Below are 27,635 nucleotides of genomic sequence, written 5' to 3'. Positions count from 1 at the left end.
CGTCCATCGAGTCAGTGATGCCATCCAGCCATCTCATCCTCTGTTGTCCCCTTCTCCTCCTGCCCCCAATCCCTCCCAGCATCAGAGTCTTTTCCAATGAGTCAACTCTTCGCATCAGGTAGCCAAAGTATTGGAGTTTCAGCTTCAGCATCATTCCAATGAACACCCAGGACTGGTCTCCTTTAGGATGGACTGGTTGGACCTCATTGCAGTCCAAGGGACTCTCAAGAGTCTTCTCCAACATCACAGTTACATCAATTCTTCGGCACTCAGCTTTCTTCACAGTCCAACTCTCACATCCATACATGACCACAGGAAAAACCATAGCCTTGACTAGACGGACCTTGTTGGCAAAGTAATGTCTCTGCTTTTGAATATGCTATCTGGGTTAGTCATAGCTTTCCTTCCAAGGAGTAAGCGTCTTTTAATTTCATGGCTGCCATCACCATCTGCAGTGATTTTGGAGCCCAAGAAAATAAAGTCTGACACTGTTTCCACTCAACTGCTAAAGAAAGATAATACCTAACTACATCCTTAAAGGACTGCAATGAAGAGCTATGACATCATAGGTTAGTATTTCTCCTGTGTTAAGTCATTTCAGTAGTGTCCAACTCTTTGTGACCCTATGGACTGTACCCCACCAGGTTCCTCTGTTCATGGGATTCTCCAGGCAAGAAAACTGGAGCGGGTTGCCATTTCTTCCTCCAGGGGATCTTCCCGATCCAGGGATGGAACCTGTGTCTCTAACATCTCCTGCACTGGTAGGCAAGTTCTTTACCACTAGCACCACCTTTCTCACTGCTACACAAATACAAAGAGTATTACTATTATTTGTGATCAGAGGAGTAAATAGAGTAAATATGACAAATAGAACATTAAGATCTAACTGAGCTGGTTTTTTCAGGTGAAGGATAACATCCTAAAATTTCAGACTTTAAAATTCATACTGCTGAAATTTTTCTTTCATTAAAAATTTTATGTAAAAAAAGTAATAAAAAAGTTTAAGTGTCCTTATTCTTTATATACATCAGTTATCTTCTGTGTTAAAAAAAAAAAGAAACTTTAAATCTGTCTTATAAAGTGCTCATCTGATTACAGTCAGAAAAATTACTTTGACAAATGATAAAGTTAATACACACACATACACATATATATACACATATATGTGTCTACACACACACACACACACACACACGGCTTCCCAGGTGGCACTAGTGGTAAAGAATCCACCTGCCAATGCAGAGACATAAATGTGGGTTTGATCCCTGGGTGGGGAAGATCCCCTGGCAAAGAGCATGGCCACCCTCTCTGATATTCTTGCTTAGAGAATCTCATGTATAGAGGAGCCTGGCGGGCTACAGTCCAAAGGGTTACAAAGATTCGAACACGACTGAAGTGACTTAACACACAACATACTATATATATCAGGACCACCCCGCCACCCAGTAGCCTGGCCCACATCACAAATCTGAACCCAAGTCAGCCTTCACTTAGGGGAAATACCTGTCAAGGAATCTAAACATACACCATGCACAATCCTCCAATTTAGCTTCACTAGGCAATGGCAACCCACTCCAGTACTCTTGCCTGGAAAATCCCATGGACGGAGGAGCCTGGTAGGCTGCGGTCTATGGGGTCACGAAGAGCTGGACACAACTGAATGACTTCACTTTCACTTTTCACTTTCACGCATTGGAGAAGGAAATGGCAACCTGAAGGGTTAATAGGGTAGCAGCGATGTGCCTGCAAACGGGTCTCTGCTCGGCTGAACATACCTGCAAATGAGGCGTTCTGCCAAAGAGTCTGGACACAGCCTTGAGTTTAATGGTCCCTTGCAAATGAGGGAGCATTCCCTTCTTGAGATAAGGAGATGAGGGCTTTGGGCAGACTCTGCAGTAGACAGGGATTTCACTCCCCTTTGCTATACGAAAACACGTACGCACATGCGCTGTGCTGAAAAGGCTTATTCATGCAGTCTGGAATTCTGCCTAGGGGGCTTTTATAATAAAAGGCAATTACTTTTTTGTCCAGTTCTGTTCCTCCGGTCGGAGTGTATATCTGTCTTTTGTGTGTGTCTTGTTTTATGTCATTTCACTCGTAATCTCCAACAGCAACCCACTCCAGTGTTCTTGCCTGGAGAATCCCAGGGACAGGGGAGCCTGGTGGACTGCCGTCTATGGGGTCGCACAGAGTCGGACACGACTGAAGTGAATTAGCAGCAGTAGTAGCAGCAGCTTATGACATTATCCTAGAAAATAGGACCTGCTGGCTTTATAAGGAAATGACCAGTCTCTTGGCCAGTTGAATCCGGTTTCCAGGCTGCCTCTTCTAAGGAGTTCTTCTGTAGAACTCCCTTTCACCCAAAATCCCCCGGGAGGAGCACTCCACTGTTTGTGAGGCCCTGTACTCCTCCTGCCCATGGGCTGTTTTCCCTTGAAAAAAAGGGTTGCAAACTGGTTACTAAATAGTTTTGTTTTTGTCGTTTGACACAAATAATTCCCAAAGAAACACTAACTTACCAAGAGCACACAGAGCTGAATAAATGGTTAAACCACATTAAATTTAAAAAAAAAGAAAGAAATCAGAATAGGCAGTTTTGAGAAGGATGAATGTAAAATACAGTCAGACTCTGCAGGATGTGAACTAGAAAACATGTTTTCTTTTTAAAAAGCAATCAAGAACAACTAATGTCCTTGATCATAGAATGCCACAGGCTTTTAAAATTCTTTGCTATTAGACAAAATTCAGTATGTTGAGCTAGAAATCATTTCACAGGCTATTTATAGATTTTAAGTCACCAGGATAAACTCTGTAGATGCTTCCTCTATGATAAAAGTTTTTCCTATATGTTAAAAAGAAACCAAAGCTTTGATTTGGATTAGAAACAAAACAAAACAAAAAAAGATAAAGAGCCAGCTTAAGACCACAGCCCATTCAAAAATACAACTTCCAGTATTACAACAGGAATCCTTGGGATTAGCAAATTAAAATGGCATGTTACAGCAAATTGAGAAGGCATGCATAAAATAAGTTTAATGAAATGATATAGCCATCACCTCCTTAATATCTTGAAAATAACACCAAACCAAAAGTGCAGATTCCTTTCTGGTGTAATCAATAATGCCTAAATAATACAGAGAATTATTTAATTGAAAAGGTTGGGAAGGATGAGAAGGAAAAAGTCTAAATTGATGCCTGTGTGACTTCAAAATGTATCACATTTTGACCTCTAAATATGTTACTGTGAAAGACTGTGAAGTCGATCAGTCGTGTCCAACTCTTTGCGACCCCATGGACGGTAACCTACCAGGCTCCACGGTCCATTGGATTTTCCAGGCAAGAATACTGGAGTGGGCTGCCATTTCCTTCTCCAGGGCATCTTCCCAACCCAGGAATTGAACCCGGGTCTCCTGTATTGTAGACAGATGCTTTACCGTCTGAGCCACTAGGGAAGCCCCTAAATATGTTAAGAGGATCTTAAATGTTCATTTACTATTCCTTAATCCTAGGTTTCAACAAAAATACACTTGTCAAAATGTGGTCTTGGGCTTCCCTGGTGGCTCAGTGGAAAAGAATATGCCTGCCAATGCAGGAGACACGGGTTTGATCCCAGGTTCGAGAAGATCCCACATGCTTTGGAGCAACTAAGCCCACACACTGTAACTACTGACCTGTGCTTCAGAGCCTGGGAGCCAGAGCTCCTGAAGCCCGCGCACCCCAGGGCCTGAGCGCCACAGCCAGAGTAGCCCGCGCTTGCCGCAACTAGAGAGAAGCCCTCAGAGCAACAGAGACCCAACACTACCAAAAATAACCAAGGTTATTGAAAAGAAAAATATGGCCTCTCTTTCTCCTGTCTCCTAATCAATGCTGGAAAAAGAAAAACTGCCTGTACGTGTTTTTATAAGATAATTGCTTTACAATATTGTGCTGGTTTCTGCCACACATCAGTATCAATGGGCCACAAGTCTACAGACATATGCCCCTTTCCTCTTGAACCTCCCTCCCATCTCCGCCATCCCACCCTTCTAGGTTGCCACAGAGAACTGGGTTGAAAGCTACCTGTTTTTAAAGCATAACTCATAAGGAAAGGAATTGAGAGATGTGTCTTCATAGCTCCTGGATAGACATGAAAGATAAAGAGGGGGAAAGTGCATTCTTTTAAAAAACTTCTGACTTCAGTTCTGGTTCCAAATTTGCCCTACTGAATTCTGCAACCTTTAAAAAGTTACTTACTATCAAGGCTCACTTTCTTCATGTGTAAAATGAGAGGACTAGACCATACCTGCAAAAAGCCAACCCTCTTCTAACAGTCTTTGCACCAAACAGCCCATTTATGCCACTCTGGAGCTGCCCCGTCTAAAGTGGCCAAGAGCCCTGGGCTGCCCCTCTCCAGTGCCCCAGCCTCCTAGGAAATTTCCAGCTCAAGCAGCTCAGACCTGGCCACTTTCCCTAGGCCAAGTTAGCAAGGGATTTGGGCTTCCCTGGCGGCTCAGACAGTAAAGAATCTCCCTGCAGTGCCGTAAACCTGAGTTCGATCCCTGCGTCAGGAAGATCCCCTGGAGAAGGGAAAGGTGACCCACTCCAGTATTCTTGCCCAGAGAATTCCATGAACAGAGGGGCCTGGTGGGCTACAGCACGTGGGGTTGCAGAGAGTCTGACATGACTGAGCGACTAGCACTTTCACTTTCAAGTAAAGTACTTTTCACCTGAGAAGAGCAGAGTCAGCCACAGGGACAAGCTGTAGTTTCACAGGTTGATCAGGCAGACCAGGAATCATTCAGAGCAGGAAGTATGTCAGAAGGCATTTCATGACAAATCTGATACATCAAACAACCCTCAAGACTTTCGACCTTAAAATAAGGTTTGAGATATCATTTGTAAGGGCCTCTAGTTAAAGCGTTTTTAAAGTCATATTTAACAAGTGCAGTTCATCTACTGTATCTAAATTCTAACTCTCTAGGTACAGTGGGTAATACAAGCCCCTAACCTCCAAGCATTCAAAATCCTACAGGGGCAAAAAAATAACAAAACCCACAAGCAACCATACCATATTTACAGAAAGTGTCAGCTTTGAATAACGAAAAGTCATCTTTAGAATAAGGCACTTCCAAAACAATGGGCCCTACATCTTGAAATGGCAAGAAACACTTTTCCTTACATGCCAGGTATTAATAGTTCACACTGACAAAGTCCTTTGATTAATGGGGTCAGTAAGACTGAAAAGGCTCTTATGCTCCTAAATGCAGACAAGTTAAAGGGCCCTGATGTTGATAGAGGGTGACGGGAAGCAAGCAAGTCACTAGAAGGGTTACATGATTCACTGAACATGGCAGAATGGCAGACATCATTCTGTTCTGAGTGTCACTCTTGCTGATCCTTTGTGAGAAAAAGGTAAATGACAAAAACCAAACCAACAGCGGGGGCTTTTACAAGGAAGCGAGGCCCAGGCAGTACTGGAGTCAGACCCTGGTCAGCCGATCTCCTGTCAGCGTAACAGGCTCAGAGTAAAGGCCTTCAGACAACCCTAATAGAACCTTGAGGCTCGAAAGTATTTTGAGATCCCTGAGTTAATTCAATATTTAAGAATACTAGGATGTAGTAAATTATACAAGTATTATTAAAAGAAAAAGAACATAATGTACATTTTAAATCATTTATCAGGAAAAACCACATTATCAGGAAAAGATGCACAGGAGATTTGAAACATTTTAAAAATAAATACTTCTCAACTTGGCACCCTGGTCATGTTTTCTAAGCCTAGTTTCCCTGTTTGATGCCTATTCATTGGATTATTGGACAAAAGGTACATAATCCTTCAGCCCTGTGTCCGGAACACAATAAGTCCTCAATAACTAAGCCACTGTTTTACTACATGCTAAACACTATTTCAGTAATAAGGGTTACAGGAAAAAATTCCACTTTGAATTCCATTTTGACATTTCTGCACTAATAAAAAGGGGGCTGAAGGCAGTGGTGTGAACAAACATGAAAGGAATAAACTCTGGACTGTTTTTGTTCTTCTATTTGAGAAAGAGAAGCTCCGGTCTTCCTAGAATATGAAAAAATATGAAACCACGATTCTCCACAGAACTCTTATGTAATCCCACAGCTCCATGCGGCCCCACCTACTCCTCCAGATTCAGCAGGAGGCTCTCACAAACTTTGGCAGTGTTTGGTTCTGAAAATAACAATCCCGGCCCCCTTCATCTCCCCTTATTGTCCCTAGAGAACAAAAATAAGTAAACTCACAATATTAATAGCAGCCACATCCACAACTTGCACTCTCCCCAGAGCTTGAGCCCCAGTTACTGAGGTTCTCTAGCTCAAAAAAAATATTTCACAATAGGTACAGGCAAAACAGGCAAGCAAGGCCAGCTCTAGTTAACTGTCCTCTAAACACTTCACTGTCTCATGTGTCCTATCCAGGTACTAAATCTCTGAGCTCTCCCACATTCCCCTTCTGATGGTCAAAATAGGTTATCAAGGAGGGCTCTGCTTGTATGACTGACGACTCATAAAGAGCAAAGTGGGACTCCTCCCTAGAGTATTTCCAAACCAGCTGGGTACAAATCCTCAAACTTGTGATTCTCAGTGCTGGCTGCACATCAGAATTACCTGTGGAGCTTTTTAAACTATACGGGAGGCTCCTGAATCAAAATGTCAGGTAGGTGTTCCCCAGGCAATTTTTAAAAGTTATATGGGTGATTCTGACATGCAGGCAGGGTGAGAACCACTACCTTCAATAAGCAATTTATGCAAAGCTAGTGCAAGCATTTACGTTCTCCAGCTCAAAGAAAACCCTTTGGCACCCTTGAATTTATGCTAGCATGGCAGTTGCCAACAACAAGCCTATTCTTCCTCCAAAGTCTTGCACTCCAGGTTAGCAAGGTGGACTGACCTCAAGATGGCTACCCAATACTAGGACTGGGAAGACTACACTGCCAGGGACAAGGGCTGACAGGTCACAGACTTGTGCTCGACCCAGCTGAGTCACAAATTCAACTCTGTGAACCCAAGAAGCCAAATAAACAAACAAAAATGGGAAACACACTTAGTGATAATGAACATTGTCTATAATAACCCACAGCAACCTATGCATGATGAGTGCTCAATAAATATTTATTGAATGAATAAGTGAACAGGAGCCTAAATCATAATTACTCTTCACTGGGATAGACTTAATTTTTCTCAGAGAATCTGGTGGGAATCAAATTACAGGAGAAGCAAAAGTAACCAAAGAACAATGAAACAAAACTCAACAAGGGGCATTCCCATTAAGACTACTAATTATGGAGATTAAAATTGAAGTCTTTATCAAAGAATACTTAAGTAGCTGAATTCTGCGGTGGTAAAGTGGTGAGAAAGAGGTAGAGACCAGGAGATGCCTACCATAAAATCTAGTCCCCATCTTCTCTTCAGTAACAGAATGCCAGTTATACTTAGGGTAGCTATGCCCCAGCTGAGAGGAAGAACTAAAGAGCCTCTTGATTAAAGTGAAAGAGGAGAGTGAAAAAGTTGGCTTAACACTCAACATTCAAAAAAATGAAGATCATGGCATCTGGTCCCATCACTTCATGGCAAATAGATGGGGAAACAATGGAAACAGTGACAAACTTTTTTGGGCTCCAAAATCACTGCAGATGATGACTACAGCCATGAAATTAAAAGACGCTTGTTCCTTGAAGAAAAGCTATGACCAACCTAAACAGCATATTAAAAAGCAGAGACATTACTTTGCCAACAAAGGTTCATCTAGTCAAAGCTATGGTTTTTCCAGTAGTCATGTATGGATGTGAGAGTTGGACTGTAAAGAAAGCTGAGCGCCAAAGAATTGATGCTTTTGAACTGTGGTGTTGGAGAAGACTCTTGAGAGTCCCTTGGACTGCAAGGAAATCCAACCAGTCCATCCTAAAGGAAATCAGTCCTGAATATTCACTGGAAGGACTGATGCTGAAGCTCCAATACTCTGGCCACCTGACACAAAGAACTGACTCACTGGAAAACACCCTGATGCTGGAAAAGATTGAAGGCAGGAGGAGAAGGGGACGACAGAGAATGAGATGGCTGGATGGCATCACCAAGTCGATGAGCGTGAGTTTGAGCAAGCTCCAGGAGTTGGTGATGTGTAGTGGGAATTCCTAATAATGTACTTTCACAGCCTTGAGAAATTCCACAGAAATAGCACCTGGAAAAACAGCATATATTAAGAAATTATGTTAATGATTACCTTTCATGTTTCTCTTGACTAATCTCCTTGTTACAAACTTCAAGGCCAGAACCAGAAGGAAGTATGACTGGGATCATAAAAGCATGGACCTTGGAACATCGGGTCGGTGCCAGGCATGAATTCTGCCTACACACTTGCTAGTTGTTCCCGAGACTAGCCCAGAAGGGAACGGCCTGAGGTGAACACAAGGAGGTCTTGACTATGGCAGTGTAGTATATGACGTTTAGGAGTACGTGATTAACACAGCGTGTGTCTTGAGAAAGATAAGATCTGTCAATGTATGGCAAAACCACTACAATATTGTAATTAGCCTCCAATTAAAATAAATTTATATTTTAAAAAAAAAACAAAAAAATAAAAGTTCATATGAAAAGAAAAAAAGATCTGAGAAAATCTTGTAGTCTGCAATTAGGAATAAATGTGTATTCAGAGTGGACTCTGCACCTCAGTCCAGTAGAGTCTGCAGGTCCCCTGACCCATTGCACCAGATTTCGTGTTCTTTCTTCATTCTCCTCACTCGCTCCTGGCCCATTAGGGCAACAGTGATGGACAGGGAAGCCTGGTGTGCTGCAGCCCATGAGGTCGCAAAGAGTCGGACACAAGTGAGCTGACTGACGCCCCAGTTAATGACTACCTTTCCACACCTTCCAGCCACACTGATGACACTTTAGCAGATGTGACAGAAGCGGAAGTCTCACAGGGTGCCTCCGGGAGTCTCCTTAAGGGAAAGGGAAGCATTCTCGAGTCTCCCTGCATCCTGCTGCCTCAAGCCATCTTGAGCCATGAGTATGATGCCAACTCACTGCGAATGGCACAGAGAGCCAGGACTTCAGACAGAGGCCATGTACCAGCCTGGGCCTTGCAACTCTGGACCTCCCAAAACTAAGCCTGACTGACACAATGATCTTAACTTGGAAATTAAGGGAAGCTATAAAAACATGTAAGGTAAGTATCCAAAAACAGATCCTAATCCAAACATGGGTCCACAGAGAGGCACAATGATTGCTCTAAGTACGTCATTTATCGAGCACTATGTGTCAGACAATTTATACACATCCATTACCTAGTTTAATCCTCACATTCTCACCAAACAGATATTCTCTTCATGTCACAGGGTACACACCAGAGGTTCACAGAATTTAATAGTTTGCACAAAGTCAAAAAGCTGGTAACAGTTGGACCTGGAAATCTAACCCAAGTTGATAAGACTCCATAATCCATGCTCTTTCCACTAATCACGTTGAATATGTAAGAAAAATCCAAAAACTGTCTTGAACAGATATCTAGATTCTAAAGTTAGCAGCACACAGCCAACAGGATAGTCTCACAAACAAGGCTAGCCTTTCTTGCTTTCAACAATGTTTCTCAGACCCCAAAGTAAAAAGCACTTCAGTTCAGTTCAGTTGCTTAGTCGTGTCCGACTTGTTGCGACCCCATGAATCGCAGCACACCAGGCCTCCCTGTTCATCACCATCTCCCAGAGTTCACTCAGACTCACGTCCATCGAGTCAGTGATGCCATCCAGCCATCTCATCCTCTGTCATCCCCTTCTCCTCCTGCCCCCAATCCCTCCCAGCATCAGAGTCTTTTCCAATGAGTCAACTCTTCGCATGAGGTGGCCAGAGTACTGGAGTTTCACCTTTAGCATCGTTCCTTCCAAAGAAATCCCAGGGTTGATCTCCTTCAGAATGGACTGGTTGGATCTCCTTGCAGCCCAAGGGACTCTTAAGAGTCTTCTCCAAAACCACAGTTCAAAAGCACCAATTCTTGGGCGCTCAGCCTTCTTCACAGTCCAACTCTCACATCCATACATGACTACTGGAAAAACCATAGCCTTGACTAGACGGACCTTAGGCGGCAAAGTAATGTCTCTGCTTTTGAATATGCTATCTAGGTTGGTCATAACTTTTCTTCCAAGGAGTAAGTGTCTTTTAATTTCATGGCTGCAGTCACCATCTCTGGTGATTTTGGAGCCCCCAAAAATAAAGTCTGACACTGTTTCCACTGTTTCTCCATCTATTTCCCATGAAGTGATGGGACCGGATGCCATGATCTTCGTTTTCTAAATGTTGAGCTTTAAGCCAACTTTTTCGCTCTCTTTTGCTTTCATCAAGAGGCTTTTTAGCTCCTCTTCACTTTCTGCCATAAGGGTGGTGTCATCTGCATATCTGAGGTTATTGATATTTCTCCCAACAATCTTGATTCCAGCTTGTGCTTCTTCCAGCCCAGCGTTTCTCATGATGTACTCTGCATAGAAGTTAAATAAGCAGGGTGACAATATACAGCCTTGACGTACTCCTTTTCCTACTTGGAACCAGTCTGTTGTTCCATGTCCAGTTCTAACTGTTGCTTCCTGACCTGCATACAGATTTCTCAAGAGGCAGGTTAGGTGGTCTGGTATTCCCATCTCGTTCAGAATTTTCCACAGTTTCTTGTGATCCACACAGTCAAAGGCTTTGGCATAGTCAATAAAGCAGAAGTAGATGTTTTTCTGAACTCTCTTCCTTTTTCCATGATCCAGAGGATGTTGGCAATTTGATCTGGTTCCTCTGCCTTTTCTAAAACCAGCTTGAACATCAGGAAGTTCATGGTTCACGTATTGCTGAAGCCTGGCTTGAAGAACTTTGAGCATTACTTTACTAGCGTGTGAGATGAGTGCACTTAGTAGATAACAAATACCAATTTGCTTATAACTGCCCTTTTAATTTTACATGGAGATTTTAAATGATGTAACTGTTTCATTTAACTGCTAGATTATTTTTGTTTAAAGTTACATGGAAAAGAATAAATTAATCCTATATTTCAGTCATATAAACAGAAAATATATATGGGGCCTTGAAGATATTTTCCTTACCTTGAAAATAAGTCTTTGAGTTCATCTAGTATATAACTACCTGGCATTTTATCCTTCCAACTTGAAGAATTTTTAATTAAATCCCAAGAAGAGACACTTTCAGGTAAGAGGATCAATACCCCAAGGCTTTCCCGGTTTTAGCACTGGAAGTCCTGTATACTGGGAACTCCATCAGTCCTGGGATAATCTGAAGACTGATCACTCTGTGGCCTCAGGGTACCATATACATGCATAGTTATGTCTTCAACAAAATGTATTAGAATGTGGACAGTTTATATGAAATTGGAGATGAGCACTATTAAAAAGGTTAATTCCCTGGTGGCTCAGCAGTAAAGAGTATGCCTGCAGTACAGGAGACGTGGGCTCCATCCCTCTGTCAGGAAGATCCTCTGGAGAAGGAAATGGCAACCCATTCCAGTATTTCTTGCCTGGGGAATCCCACGCACAGAGAGGCTTGGAGGGCTACACTCTTCGGGGTCACAAAGAGTCAGACATGACTGAGTGACTAAATCACCACCATTATTATAAAGTATGATTGTAAGATATTTGGGCAGCTAAGCAAAAAAGAAATTACAAAGCTCAATATGATCATGCTTAACCAAGAAAATGTTGCTGAGAACATCACAAGTGTATGTCAAATTCTTCACCGTGGTGATATTCAACAAGTTCACCCAGTCCAAAAATGGGCTCTGACAGGCACACACACGTTTATATACAACAAATATTTCATATATATATAAAAAACTGAGACACTATGAGGAAAGAATGAAAAAGGAATCAAAATTCAAACAACAGTTTTAAAGTACAAATAGTTCCCGACTTGCGTGTGCGTGTATGCTGTGTGCTCAGTCACGTCCGACTCTGCGACCCCAGGGACTGCAGCCCACCAGGCTCCTCTGTCCATGGATTTCCCAGGCAAGAACACCAGGGTGGGGTGCCATGCCCTTATCGAGGGGATCCTTCCAACCCAGAGACCAAACCCACTTCTCCTATTTCTCCTGCATTACAGGTCGGTTCTTCACCCAGTGAGCCATCAGGGAAGCCCAACCTACAGTGATCCAACTTATGATTTTATGATGCATTTAGAAATCCTACTTCCAATGGTGAATTTTGATCTTTTCCTGGGCTAGTAACACGTGGACCAAAAGATCCTCTTGCCTTGACGGACAGCAGCAAGCCACAGTTCCCAAAGGATAACTGGGGTCGCTGGCTAGCAATCACCATGGTAAATGACCCATATCCTTACAACCATTCTATTTTTCACTTTCACTCAGTTCAGTTCAATCACTCAGTCGTGTCTGACTCTTTGCGACCCCATGAATTGCAGCACGCCAGGCCTCACTTTCACTAGTATTCAATAAATTATATAAGATATACAACACTTTATTATAGAATAAGTTTTGCGGCAGATGACTTTGTCTAACTGTGGGCTAATGTAAGTGCTCAAAAGTCATTCAGTCACGTCCACCTCTGTGACCCGATAGAATGTAGCCCATCAGGTTCCTCTGTCCATGGAATTCTTCACGCAAGGATATTGGAGTGGGTTGACATTCCCTACTCCAGAGGATCTTCCTGACCCAGGGATCGAACCCACATTTCCTGCATTGCAGGCAAATTCTTTACCATCTGAGCCACCAGGGAAGCCCAATGTTAAGTGTTCAGAGCACACTTAAAGACAGCTAAGCTTAGAGCCAGACATCCTGGAATGTGAAGTCAAGAGGGCCCTAGAAAGCATCACTACAAACAAAGCTAGTGGAGGTGATGGAATTCCAGTTGAGCTATTTCAAATCCTGAAAGACGATGCTGTGAAAGTGCTGCACTCAATATGCCAACAAATTTGGAAAACTCAGCAGTGGCCACAGGACTGGAAAAGTCAGTTTTCATTCCAATTCCAAAGAGAGGCAATGCCAAAGAATGCTTAACCTACCACACAATTGCATTCATCTCACACACTAGTAAAGTAATGCTCAAAATTCTCCAAGCCAGGCTTCAGCAATACGTGAACCGTGAACTTCCAGATGTTCAAGCTGGTTTTAGAAAAGGCAGAGGAACCAGAGATCAAATTGCCAACATCCGCTGGATCATAGAAAAAGGAAGAGTTCAGAAAAACATCTACTTCTGCTTTATTGACTATGCCAAAGCCTTTGTGTGGATCACAAGAAACTGTGGAAAATTCTGAACGAGATGGGAATACCAGACCACCTAACCTGCCTCTTGAGAAATCTGTATGCAGGTCAGGAAGCAACAGTTAGAACTGGACATGGAACAACAGACTGGTTCCAAGTAGGAAAAGGAGTACGTCAAGGCTGTATATTGTCACCCTGCTTATTTAACTTCTATGCAGAGTACATCATGAGAAACGCTGGGCTGGAAGAAGCACAAGCTGGAATCAAGATTGTTGGGAGAAATATCAATAACCTCAGATATGCAGATGACACCACCCTTATGGCAGAAAGTGAAGAGGAGCTAAAAAGCCTCTTGATGAAAGCAAAAGAGAGCGAAAAAGTTGGCTTAAAGCTCAACATTCAGAAAACGAAGATCATGGCATCCGGTCCCATCACTTCATGGGAAATAGATGGGGAAACAGTGGAAACAGTGTCAGACTTTATTTTTGGGGGCTCCAAAATCACCAGAGATGGTGACTGCAGCCATGAAATTAAAAGACGCTTACTCCTTGGAAGAAAAGTTATGACCAACCTAGATAGCATATTCAAAAGCAGGGACATTACTTTGCCGACTAAGGTCAGTCTAGTCAAGGCTATGGTTTTTCCTGTGGTCATGTATGGATGTGAGAGTTGGACTGTGAAGAAGGCTGAGCGCCCAAGAATTGGTGCTTTTGAACTGTGGTGTTGGAGAAGACTCTTGAGAGTCCCTTGGACTGCAAGGACATCCAACCAGTCCATTCTGAAGGAGATCAACCCTGGGATTTCTTTGAAGGGAATGATGCTAAAGCTGAAACTCCAGTACTTTGGCCACCTCACGCGAAGAGTTGACTCATTGGAAAAGACTCTGATGCTGGGAGGGATTGGGGGCAGGAGGAGAAGGGGATGACAGAGGATGAGATGGCTGGATGGCATCACGGACTCGATGGACGTGAGTCTGAGTGAACTCTGGGAGATGGTGATGAACAGGGAGGCCTGGCGTGCTGTGATTCATGGGGTCTCAAAGATCGGACACGACTGAGCGACTGAACTGAAGCTTAGCTATCATGTTCGACAAGCTTAGTAAATGGATTTTCAAATGATGATATTTTCAACTTATGTTTATGAGAATGTAACCTCATCATGGACAGAGGAGCCTGATGGGCTACAGTCCATGGAGTCACAAGAGTCAGACACAACTTAGTGACTACATCAACAACAACCACCCCATCATAAGTCAGGGAGGACTATAGCTCATCTCTGCAAAATGGTGGAAAAGTTTGATTTTGATGTTTTAGTTCCATAGTATCATAAGAGGCTTGAAACTTTCTGCGGTAGAACCAGGAAATCTGTAAGTTAAAAGAGGTTAGACCCAGCCATATACTTAGGTCCTTTGTAACTTGAACACTCCATGACCCAAGTCATCCCTTTGTGACCTCTTTCTTTTACAGGAGAAACAAGTTAGGCCAGAGAGTTACACGGCACTCCAAGGATCCAGGTTTGTAAAAGTGGCTGGACTCAGTCAGCCATATACTTAGGTCCTTTGTAACTTGAACATTCCATGACCCAAGTCATTCCTTTGTGACCTCTTTCTTTTACAGGAGAAACAAGTTAGGCCAGAGTTACATGACACTCCAAGGTTCCAGGGTTGGCTGGTGAAAGAGGCTGAACAGCTGATTAGCCATATTCTCATCAGAATTATGCTCAGAAACACTTAGAACCAACATAGCTTGTGGTCAGCATGCGGAGATAAGTAACACATTTCACTTCACTCATGGGGGATATTTCACATAGTTTAACTCATAAACAGATACATTTGCCTCAAGTTTTAAATAGAACTCTGAGCTCAGAAACTCTTTGCTATTAGTTACTTCAGCCATACAACAGCACAATATACAGAGCAGTACTTTTCATGAACTCTCTAAACAAGCCTAGAGAATGAACAAAGTAATTTGAAAACCTTTGTAATCTGAATGATCTTCAAATACAGAAAACAATTTTCAAAACTAATTACTGCTGTTGTCTAGTATTTCCAGCATCAGGGTCTTTTGTAAGCAAAACAAGCATCTCCCCAATATAAGCGGTGCTGGAATTATGAGAAAGCTTGGTGTGTATTCTGACAATTTCATTCTTATAGCTGAGAGAGATTACAAACGAGCACAGAACTCTACAGGCATATACTGTTCGAATAGTATGTCACTGTCTCTTAATCTGGTAAGGCCCCCAGATTAAATAAATAGGAAAATCTGCTGCCTCAGAGGGGAAAGATGAATTGTTCCAGGTAGCAGGCTTGTACTGAGTTGATTTTCAATCACTTTTGAATTTATGCTGATCCATCTAGATGCCTGTCCTGTGCGCCAGTAGCCAACGGTACTACCATTTTAAGGGTACAACTTACGGCTGTGATGCTGACCAAAGCTTGCTGATCCAAACCACTCTTACCTTGGCTTCAACTGGTACCCCTTTCTAATAAGCAGCAGTGGTGTATACACATACTGAGCCTAAGGCCAGGGCTACTGGGCTAAGGAACCTCGGGTAAATCACTAAAACCTCCCGGGCTCTCGGTTTCCTGTTCTCCTCATCTGTGGAAGGGCATTAATAATTTCATGTACTGTAAGTCTCTAAAACCAAACTAAATGTAAATATATTAAAAAAAAATACTTGAAAGAGTTTTTGTAAATTATGAAGTTATAATACTGAAGAGGAAAAGTTAAAATTTTATGTAACCTCCTGCTTCTTCTGCCTCTGTAACACAGCTTGCTCCTTGCAAAGTCTGGATCATGTAGGTCACACAGTCTCAGAAAGTGGGGACTTACAATACTAGGAACTGGAGCTCATCTCACTCACCCCTGTCCTGCTCTTTGCAATTGCCCAGCTCCTGCAAACCTGTTTATTCATGCCTGTCCGTGCATAGGTCAGGCATCCCCTCTCCATCTTGACTGCTGTTCCCACGCGAGCGCAAAACCCTAGTTTAAACCAGCCTGTTAGCAGCTAGTGTTGCCCATTATAGTCTATAAAAATTCTGTAACCCCTTTGTTCAGGGCTCAGAGCTTGTAATGTTAACTCCTCTGGGCCCACCAGCATAATAAACCTGAGTTCTCCAACTCTCTAAGTGTGGTGCTTGGTTTCTTGATTACTGGTTTCTGCAACATTTCTGGAGGCCCCAGCAAGATTCCAACCATGCCGACCCCTTGAGCCGCCAGACTGGTGGCTTGGCTGGGCTGGAGCGAAGGAACCCCAAGATGAAGGAGGATGCGTGCCACCTGATGGTATTCCGGGTTCTCTTTCGGACTGGTGTCCTGACTCTCAGATGGCTGAGCCCCAAATGGACTCACTGGAGGGGCGGACCAACTCACCAGGAATGGCCACAGGATCAGGTAAGGTCCCGGGGCCAGGCCCCAGTCAGTTCCTACTCCAACAGCTAGAAGAGGAGACTGATCACCTCCTTGGAGCTCCCAGGAAGGAAACATCAGAGGGAGAAATGGAAATGGAGAATGGAGGCACTGTGACTGATAATCTTGGAGCTCCCAGGAAGGGAGCAACAGTAAGGAACCCTGGGGACTCAGGAGAAGGGAGGCATTGTGACTGATAATCTCCTTGGAGCTCCCAGGAAGGAAGCAACAGTTAAGGAAACCTGGGGACTCAGGAGAAGGGAGGCATTGTGATAGCCTCTGAATGATTGTGAGTGCGTGATTGCTGACTGAATGGATTGAGAGAAATTTTTCTGTTTGGAAACTGCAAAACCAATTTTTTTGCATTTGAAATTAAAAACAACTAGCTTGTTAAAGGCTTCCTTAGGGAAAAGCTTGAAGTTAACCCTTTCCATGTCCTTGAAATACACAGCCAACTTTGCCTGAGACCTCAGCCTTTGGCAAATTAGAACCTCAAGCAAGGAAAAAGGGGGTCAAAGAGATATTTTAAATCTCAAACAGAAAACTATAAGATCTCTGACTGTCTGTCTGTATTTATGTAGTCTCAGTGTATGTCTTTTGTTTTTTTTCTGATAATATTGAAGTTGTAAATGAGTTCTAATTTAATTGGCCTAAAGAAAAGTAAGTGCTTACAAATCAAACAATTCTAAGAAAAATTAATCTAAATTTCAGAGTCACATAAACTGGGAAATATTCATCATTAAATATCTAGTATTAATGTTTGTTTTCTAATCTAATAAGGAAGAAGTAGGATGTATGTTTTTAATAAAGAAGATATAAAAAAATTACATTTTATAAAGGGAAAAGAAAGTAGATCTGACTTACAGGTGGCTGTTATAGAAAGTGGTTAGAAAGTATGTGAAAGGTGGACCCTGAAAAAATGTTTTGTGCATGGGTAGGACTAAGTTTAAAATAAATTTAATTAAGTTTACATAAATGAGTTTAAAGCAAGCTGGTGCAAAAACTTAAATTCGGCCTTTCTCTCTGTTATGAGGACATACTTTCTTCAGATGTTGAACTGCTTTTAATTATAGATTTAAGTTTACCTCTTAATTGATCTGTTCTATGTTTACCTTTGAAATCTTTTGTTAACTTTGGCTAAGTAAATAACTATTATTTCACAGTAACTTATATGATCCTACCTGACAGTGTTATAAATCCTTTTGACATTTATTGACAAAACTTCCTAAATAACTTGACTTTTAGCTAACTGTGGGATGCTTCAGAGGGCCCCTGAGACTTTCCAAAGAGCTATTAAGCTACCTTGGTTCACTGGACATGTTAAATCACATGGGAAGTACTGTTAAAGGGATGATAAATATTTTCAGGTTATACTGTGTGGTTGATGTTACTAATATAGATATCCTAAAATTATGTGAAATTCATATCGCTCTGATATGCCCTGATAAAATATGGTCAATTATAATTCTAGTTATCATATTAAAGTGTTATGACCAGGTTTCTTTGTCAATTGCAATAGAATCAGATTTTAAACATCCCTTCTATGGTTTTACTCTCATGCCTTTAGAAAAATACTGCTAGTTCTTCAAGATTTATGGAAAAAGACTTTCTAAAATTAAGCAGATAAACAAATTTTATTATTAACAGTAAGCTGGTACCAGACTGGAATTTGGTCTTCTCTCTGTTTAGAGAACAAAGTTTTCTTAGAATGCAGCTTTTGATAACAGATTATTAATTTCTTTGCCTTTAAGTGATTTATATTTGTTTTTAAAATCTTTCTGTTACTTTGGTAAAGTAAATGAACATTAGTTAAGGTTATGGTACATGTAGACAAAGCTCATTCTGCTTCAACAAAAAAATATAAGCCCTCACAGTTAGATTTTTGCTATCCTGATGTCCTTAAAACTTGGCAACAGTCTGCTCCTAAATCAGGAAATTAAAAATGGATAAACAATAGCTGAAAATCAAAGAGCCAGGGCAATGGGAAATCTTGGCTTTTCCCAGCTCCCTGACATTTTTATCTGATGGGTTAAAGCCTTCCCTGGCTACAGTGTTAATGTCCTCACAATGAGTTCTCCAAAAAAGAAAAAATAATGTTTCACTGAATATTCTAGTTTTGTTAATTAAGGTCTGTGCTTACTAAGACTCACTTCTGAGATAGTTCCTTGTTATGTTGCTAAAAGGTTTAATTACATTATTAAAAAGGACACTCTAAGATTGTTTCTAAAGTTTATCTCAGTAACCAGTCTTTGGATAAAGGTCAGATGCTCCATGATGTACAACCAGGAGATAACACTTGGCTATAATCATTTAACTGAGTCAGATGACCTGGAGTCTTACCAGGGTATACCCAGTGAAAGTTCTTGACTTAAATTCTTGCTTGTACTCTTACTAATAACTGCTAGCCATATTATTTTCTATGTAGCTTGCTTCAGAAGATTATTTCTTACATTACCAAATGTGTGACTGAGCCTGTGATAAAATGCTGGTATGCAGTTCCATGTGAGATCAATAATTGTAATAATGTAACTCTAGATACGGGAAATAGCAACAAGAGGAAACATTTTCCTGGATCAAGAGGCTAGTAAGACAGGTATGGTCCAGAGACTTTTGCTACTTACCAGGCCTGGTCTAGTGACAACACATTGAGTGGCCTGTCAACGGAATCTTTGTTAGATCTGGGAATGAGACTTCCCAGCACCGTGGGACACAATGACCACGAAATGCCCCAAAACACGGTCAAATATGTGGCTATGAAAGGGCACTGCTGACTGGAAGTTGGCCCTTGCCAGCTGCCTCTACAATACCCCCCTTCAAAGGAGTTCAGGGTGGAGACAAAAAATAAGGCACTCTGTGCTCCGGGAAAACCCCAGAAAACCAGGCTTTCAGATAGTCAGATGTTTTCAGGTACAGATTTTTATGAGTCCAAATTCTTGCATCTTCTCACACCTAGACAGACACTAACATTACAAACCAATGTCTGGACCTGGTTCTCCTGGCTAGCCCCCCAGCAGCTTTCCTATTTCTATTAATCTTTTGCCCATGTATCTTTAACTTTCTTGTTAGGTTTGTTTCTCCAAGAAGTAGTACAAGAATATCCTCCGGCCAACATCCAGACAATGATAGAACAAGCTGCCTTATCATTCTGTGGACTCTCATCTCCCTCCGTAAATGCACCCCGAGGTCCTATTCTCCCTTTGAGATCTTATACGGGAGACCACCCTCAGTGATAGAAAAGCTCAAGGGAGACCACCAACAACTAGCTGACCTGGAGATGTCCCAACACCTCCAGGCCCTAGGAAAAAAGTCTTCCACCAAATTGCCTGAGAAACCTTAGAAAGGACACCCATTCCTTTGGGCAATTGGGTTCATCCCTATCAGCAGGAGATGAGGTATGGGTTAAAGACTGGATAAAGGAACCACTTCAGCCAGTTTGGACAGGCCCTCACACGCCGTCCTGGCAACCCCTACTGCTGTTAAAGTTATAGGTGTCATTCCTTGGATCCACCACACCAGAGTCAAGAAGGCAGCGACTTCCTGTGATGAAGACACCTGGAAAGCAGTTCAGGACCCCCCAAAACCTCCTCAAGGTCTGGTTCCAAAGACAACAGCCCTTACCCATGAAGGACGCTGAGGCCTGCTCCAGTCACTCCAGAAGCTGACTAGTCAACACACGGCAGAAGCCTGAGGATTCTTCAGTCTTGCTCCAGTCACACTCCAGCAGCTGGCTGGTCAACACACAGCCGAAGCTTTAGGCTCCAGCTATCAAAACATCGATGGATTTTCACTGTCAAACCTGGCCTCTAACACTAATTGGTATTATTGCTGTTCTCTTCATTACAGGACCAACTAGACTTCCTGGCTGAGGTGGTTTTACAAAGTAGGAGAGAGCTAGGCCTGCTGACAGCCAAAAAGGGAGGAATCTGCCTCTTCTTGAATGAAAAACGCTGCTAAAAGCAGCATGTAACCAATCAGAAATAGAGACATGGGCCAACAGCTAAGGGAATGAATCATAGAAAGGAGAAACTAGCTAATTCCTGGGGTAACTGAAACAATATCTGGAGCTGGGGGTCGTGGCTTCTCCCTTGAACAGGTCCTCTCTTCATGCTCTTTGCGGTGCTCTTGTTTGGCCCTTGTATCCTCAATACAATTACCAGGATCATAACCTCTCGGATTGAATCCATAAATTTACATGATAATAGCACAATACAGCCCCCTAAACAATGGCGAGCTCTGAATGTCCTACCAAAACATGAGATGATGCTTTCTACAATGAATGATAGAAGCATCAAGAGGGGAGAATGAGAGGAAAAGTTAAAATTTTACATAATCTCTTGCTCCTTCTGCCTCTGTAACTCAGCTTGCTCCTTGCAAAGTCTGGATCATGTAGGTCACACAGTCTCAGAAAGTGGGGAATACTAGGAACTGGAGCTTATCTCACTCACCCTTGTCCTGCTTTTTACAACTGCACAGCCCCTGGAAACCTACTTAATCACACCTGTCCATGTAAAGGTCAGGCATCCCCCTCCCCATCTTGACTGCTGTTCCTGTGCGCGCAAAACCCCTTAGTTTAAACCAGCCTGTTAGCAGCTAGTGTTGCCCACTATAGTCTGTCTATAAAAACTCTGTAACCCCTTTGTTCAGGGCTCAGAGCTCGGAGTGTTAACTCCTCTGGACCTGCCAGGGTAATAAACCTGAGTTCTCCAACTCTCCGAGTATGGTGCTTGATTTCTCGATTTCTGGTTTCTGCAACAATACATTATTTAAACAACTCAGTTGGCAAAGACTGTATTCTCTGACGTAACAATACTGCCCCTGAGATGTATAAGTTCTTGCGTAATCTGTCACAAAGTCTGTTAATTAAAATATTTAAATACACAATCAATGGTTATTAAATTCAAAAGACAAGTCAAGGAAGGCACTATAAATATAGAAAGGTAGAAGTCTTCAGTATTCTAGCATCTAGAGTAGTACACTATCTTAGACTGGAAATCACATGGGTGATTCTTTAAATACCAGTTTTATGCATGCTCTCAGGCCTTCAGGCTAAATGGTGTGCGCATTAATTATGGGCACAGTTCATTTCCCCAGTAATACTTCAATGAAAACATTTCTTACCTGTATGCATTTCAATCTAAAGTGCCTACATCAACACAAACCACCTACAGGCATATTCTAATTTACAAAGAAAAAAAGAATAGAATGGAATGGAAAAACTCACTATAATTACAGCTGTCTACCACTACAAAGAAAAAGCAGAATGAAACAACAAATTAAAGACAAGCAATACTTTTTCAAACACAGACAAAAATGTTCTTAAAAATCACCCCAATTTCCCAAGTTCACTAATACTCAAAATTAACATAACACCCTTTTCATACAAGATGACTCTATCATAGAAAGTATAACTAAATCCCAAACCCTACGAAGGAATGCTTATATTAAAACGTCCTTCATATAGTTATAACTGAATTAATTTCATAATTAAATTTTTCAATATGAAATGTGAGACGCTGAATGAAAATAAGAGTATGAGAAATACACTAAGTATTACCGTCTTTTTGAGACTACAAAATTCTTGCAGCAGGAAGACCTGCAGAATGTAATTAAATAAAATCTGAAAATTGTGACTATATTTTCACTTAACTTAAAACATTTTGAAGTCAGTATCGCTTTTAAATTTTAAACAAGACCTGAATTTCTTCTCTAACAGACTGAAATTTTCTTCCAACAAAATCAGACTACTGTGGGAAACTGGTAATCTTCTCTTTTTAAACATTACATAACTTCTTCCTAAACAATATGGATGTCTGAGGCTAAATCAAAACCAATGAAACCGAAAATAGAAATGGAACTGCTAGATATTCATTCTTAACAAAGACGGAAATTATTTCTTAATTTTCAGAGAGCTGTATTTCAGGAATCACTTTCTCAATACATTAACCAGAATTATCAACTAGCAAACACTTGATGTTAATTAGCCAAAGTAAACCAGGTGAGTCATATTATAACATATACAGAACAACTGCAGTAAAGGAAAAACCAAAAATCAAGTGACGTTTTAAAGGTTAACTTTTCTCATATTAGAGTTTTCCAGGTACAACAGAGATATGATGCATTAGACTCAGAAGCCTGTAGAAACGTACTGATCTCATTATAGAGAGTTCTAGTCAAAGGAGGGGGGGAAGACTATCTGCACACCTGTTTTGAAATGCCTGCAGTAACACTCAACTTGAGAAACAAACCACAGAACAGAAGACAAGAAAGCACGGTCAAAAAAACGAAAACAACAAAAAAGAAGGCACCGTCTTCTACCACCTCGCCGCACCTTGCTCCAAACTTTAGCTCTTCGTTTCCTTTCCGTGGTTAACTTTCAAAATAAATGGGGAGAAACCTGTCGGAACGAATTTTTAGAAATAAGTACTATAGGTGAAGCCGAAATAAATTGTTCTAAGGAAGTCGTCTAACCACTCATTTACACATCACCAAAAGACACCCACATATATTCCAGTCGGTGAAGCTACCTCGTGAACTGCAGAGAAGCTTGGACCTATATATAATAAATCCCAGACACGGCTACTCTCCCAAACGCGAGGGGAAAAAAAAAAACAACTATGTGGCTCTTCAAACACGCAGCGCAGAGATGCGAGCTCCGCACAAATTCAAACGAAGCCCTACCATTCACAAGTGCAGCATCTCCGAGATGAGGCAGGGCTCGGGAGCCCGAATCCACCCACAGCCCGCTCTACTCCGCCGAAAAGCCAAGCAGCCCCAGGCCGGGGCGTGAGGATCGCTCCTCCCAGAGACCGAGAGGAAGCGAGCCGAATCGCGCGGTGCAACTGAGCGGGGCCGGGGGAGGGACTCACCAGGTGCGCCGGGCGGGCAGGCGTGCGCGCCGCCGCCTCTGCTGCTGCTGCTGCTGCTCTTCGGCTACCGGCCACAGCGCCCCAGCGCAGCGGGAGGGGCGACGGAGGCCGGCGCCCGAGTTCCTCCGCCCCCGGCCCCGCCGCGCCGGCTCCGCCGCGGGCGCCAGCAGCTGCAGGCAGCGCCTCAGCGCTCGCCGCCTCACCATCCCAGGGCCGAGCAGGCGCCGCAGCCCACCCGGCGGCCCGAGCCCGCGCGGGGCCCTGGCCGAGCTAGGTTCCACTCCACGTCGCCCGATCACTCACTCATTGTGACCTTCGAATCTGGCAGCCCCGCCAGCGACCCTGGCAGCCCCGGGCTGGCCGCTGCTCTGGCCTTTACCAAGATGGCCGGACCCCGGCAGCGAGGCCGTGTTGTTGGTAAAGGAGGTGCCGCGGCATGCTACGCCCCTCCCGGCCCGGTCCCTGTCCTTGCCCCACTCCTCCTCCGCACAAGCCCTTCTGACTAGCCCTGCGGGCTATCCTGTCCTAGACCAGACGCTAACTTGCAGATAGCTTGAACAGCTCTCGGATCAGCCGCCCTAATTGCTAAAATTAAATGGAATCGTGGTGGCGGTTCTTAGCCTGCGCTATCCTAGTAGGCCGGTGAAAGTGAAAGTGAAGTCGCTCAGTCGTGTCCTACTCTTTGCGACCCCATGGACTGTAGCCTATCAGGCGCCTCCGTCCATGGGATTTTCCAGGCAAGAATGCTGGAGTGAATTGCCATTTCCTTCTCCAGGGGATCTTCCCGACCCAGGAATCGAACGCGGGTCTGCCGCATTGCAGGCAGACGCTTTGTCTGAGCCACCAGGGAAGCTTGGGTAGCAAGATACTTACGGTGATGACCAAATACCACCAGATTAGGATTCTAAGCTTTTTCCCAGGTTTTCATTTTTGAGTTGCAGGATGCAATTCATTGTTTTTTAAAGTGTTTGGGTGTTCACGGGACAGAAAGAAATGCCTTCTGCCTGGGCCTCCAAATGCAGATACAACTGCGGGGAAATGCAAAACAAATTCCTTTGCAATTTGAAGGTGAACGTGCCAAGTGTAATAGCGTAGGAATGTAAAGCAGATTATATCAGGTGTGGACTTTTACCCCCTCGGGGAGCTTACAGCTGAATCTTACTGACTTAAGGGTGATTAAGAGCTGCTTGTTCCTAGGTCACAGTGTTGTTCCTCGCTGCAGCAGGGAAAAGAAACAGCGCTACAAAACCAAACTATAAATTGAAGCTACTGATAGCTCAGGAGGTCTTCACAGTGCCCTTAGCTAAGGAACTTTTGAAAAATGCCCCCTGCTCCCCTCACCCCAATTCTTTATGATGATTTTCAAATAGACAGAAAATAGAGATGGCTTTTTGTTATACTGTTTGAATAAATTGCAGGTATCAAAATCAATCCCCCCTAAATACTTCAGCCTGTGTCTTCTAAAAAAATAAGAACATTCGCCTCAGAATCACAATACCAGTACCACATCTAAGACAATTCCCTGATGGTATTTAACATCCAGTCCATTTTCAAGTTATGTGATTGTCCCAAGGTCTTTTAAGCCTTTTTTCCCCCTAAACTAAGATATTGCCTAGGCTCATGCACTGCATTAATGTTTATGCTTTCTAAACTCTGGAATATCACATAAACTTTATGGATTGTGTTGCCATTTCTACTCTACTTCTATTGTAGAAAGGGGGGTGGCCCCCAGGGCCCCAAGAGCAGGCTCTTGTCTAACACTCAGAAAAGAATTGTCGGAGGAGACGTGCTGACGAAGCAAGAAACTTTATTGGAAGAAGGCACCCGAGCAGAGAGCAACAAGGTAAGGGAACCCAGGAGAACTGCTCTGCTTTCGGGTTTTATGGTGATGGGATTAATTTACGGGTTGTCTTTAGCCAATCATTCTGACTCAGAGTCCTTCCTGGTGGTGCATGCCTTGTTCAGCCAACATGGATGCCAGACAGAAGGATTCTGGGAGGTGGCCAGACATATGGTGTCTCCTTTTGACCTCTCGCGAACCCTTCTGGTTGGTGGTGGCTTATTAGTTCCCTGTTCCTTACCAGGACCTCCTGTTGTAAAACAACTCATGCAAATAGCTACTCTGGTGCCTGGCCAGGGTGGGCGGCTTCAGTCAGTGTGCTTCCTCTACACTTCTAAAGCTTCATTTTTTTTGACAATGAACAGCTGTTTAGTATACCAATTTTTATCACTCCAGGCAAAACCTACCTTGTCCTGCTTCACAGTACAGAGCAGAATGAACGCTGTGCCTCTTGCATTTCACTCATGGTTTAATTTTAGATCCTGGCCTGCTGAATTGGGTTTTATATGTCCTTCGCTCTTTGGTGACCCCTAGAAAGTCAGGCATTTGGCATATAATGGTTTGTCTTTTAAGCTGTCACTGTTAAAAATAAGACAACAGGCCTAAAATGGAGTCACTTAATGCTTAGCTCCACATCACCAAAGGAGACTAATAATGTCAGCCTCTCCCGGAATTGGAATCTTAAACCAGTCAATCAAGGAATCACCTGGTCAGCACTAGTGAGAGAATCAGCTTGATATATCTATGTCATGGCACGACACACCCAGACCCACATCATCCCCTAAAGGAAAGTGACCTTGTCGCAACCAATTCACTTTCTGCTAGTCCCACTCCCTTCTGCCTGTAAAGTTCTTTAATTTTGTACAATGCCTTGGAGCTTCTATCTATGAGATGGGATGCTGCCAAATTCATGAATCATTGAATAAAGCCTATAAGATCTTTAAAATTTACTGTTGAATTTTTTAAAAACATTACTTCTTTTTTAAATGTTAATTAATGCTATAAAGAAGAGGAGCAAATTTACACAGCTCCCTTAAGTCGTTAGGTGGGCCAAGGTAATGTTTCTGGAGACTAGTATTAAATGAGCTTATTTCAAATACTTCACAAAATCTTAAGCTCTACTTAAATAACTTCTGTAAAACCACATATAAACCAATTTTAGCACAATAGCTCATCTGTAAAGTGAGTTCTGCAATTAGTATTGTCCTTTCTTTTCCCAACTCCAAGCCTAAAGGCACAGAGGACTAGAGCACCACGTGACTACTCACTGCTGCTGCTGCTGCTGCTGCTGCTGCTGCTGCTAAGTTGCTTCAGTCATGTCCGACTCTGTGTGACCCCATAAATGGCAGCCCACCAGGCTCCCCCGTCCCTGGGATTCTCCAGGCAAGAACACTGGAGTGGGTTGCCATTGCCTTCTCCAATGCATGAAAGTGAAAAGTGAAAGTGAAGTCACTCAGTCGTGTTCGACTTAGTGACCCCACGGACTGCAGCCCACCAGGCTCCTCCATCCATTGGATTTTCCAGGCAAGGGTACTGAAGTGGGGTGCCATTGCCTTCTCCGTGACTACTTACTGCTGCTGCTAAGTCGCTTCAGTCGTGTCCAACTCTGTGCAACCCCATAGACGGCAGCCCACCAGGCTCCCCCGTCCCTGGGATTCTCCATGCAAGAACACTGGAGTGGGGTGCCATTTCCTTCTCCAATGCATGAAAGTGAAAAGTGAAAGTGAAGTCACTCAGTCGTGTCCGACTACTTACTAGGGGAATTTAATTCAATGTGTATTTATAGCAGCACCTGTGGAATTAACTACTACATTCACCTCCAGTTAAATCAAAAATTGTTTGCATGAACCTTAAGAATCTATCAGTTCAGTTCAGTCGCTCAGTCGTGTCCGACTCTTTGCGACCCCATGAATCGCAGCACGCCAGGCCTCCCTGTCCATCACCAACTCCTGGAGTTCACTCAAACTCACGTCCATCAAGTCGGTGATGCCATCCAGCCATCTCATCCTCTGTTGTCCCCTTCTCCTCCTGCCCCCAATCCCTCCCAGCATCAGAATTTTTTGCAATGAGTCAACTCTTCACATGAGGTGGCCAAAGTACCGGAGTTTCAGCTTTAGCATCATTCCTTCCAAAGAACACCCAGGACTGATCTTTAGAATGGACTGGTTAGACCTCCTTGCAGTCCAAGGGACTCTCAAGAGTCTTCTCCAATACCACAGTTCAAAAGCGTCAATTCTTTGGCTCTCAGCTTTCCTCACAGTCCAACTCTCACATCCATACATGACTAGTGGAAAACCCATAGCCTTGACTAGACG

General features: G+C 43.0%; 1 protein-coding gene across 2 annotated transcripts in view; it reads right to left on the bottom strand.

The window, feature by feature from the left end:
* Positions 1–24,117, bottom strand: part of NAPEPLD (N-acyl phosphatidylethanolamine phospholipase D) — a 57,366-nt gene extending 33,249 nt beyond the window's left edge. The window contains exon 1 of one of the 2 annotated variants that reach the window (XM_013963249.2): positions 23,481–24,117. In XM_013963249.2, coding sequence (XP_013818703.2) covers positions 23,481–23,686 — 206 coding nt within the window. In that variant the 5' untranslated portion in view covers positions 23,687–24,117. The other variant, XM_005679103.3, reaches the window with a different exon arrangement.

Source organism: Capra hircus, chromosome 4 (assembly GCF_001704415.2).
Source record: "Capra hircus breed San Clemente chromosome 4, ASM170441v1, whole genome shotgun sequence".
NCBI classification, from domain to species: Eukaryota; Metazoa; Chordata; class Mammalia; order Artiodactyla; family Bovidae; genus Capra; species Capra hircus.
Note: the sequence above shows the minus strand (reverse complement) of the source record. Positions and strands in the feature narration are given on the sequence as shown.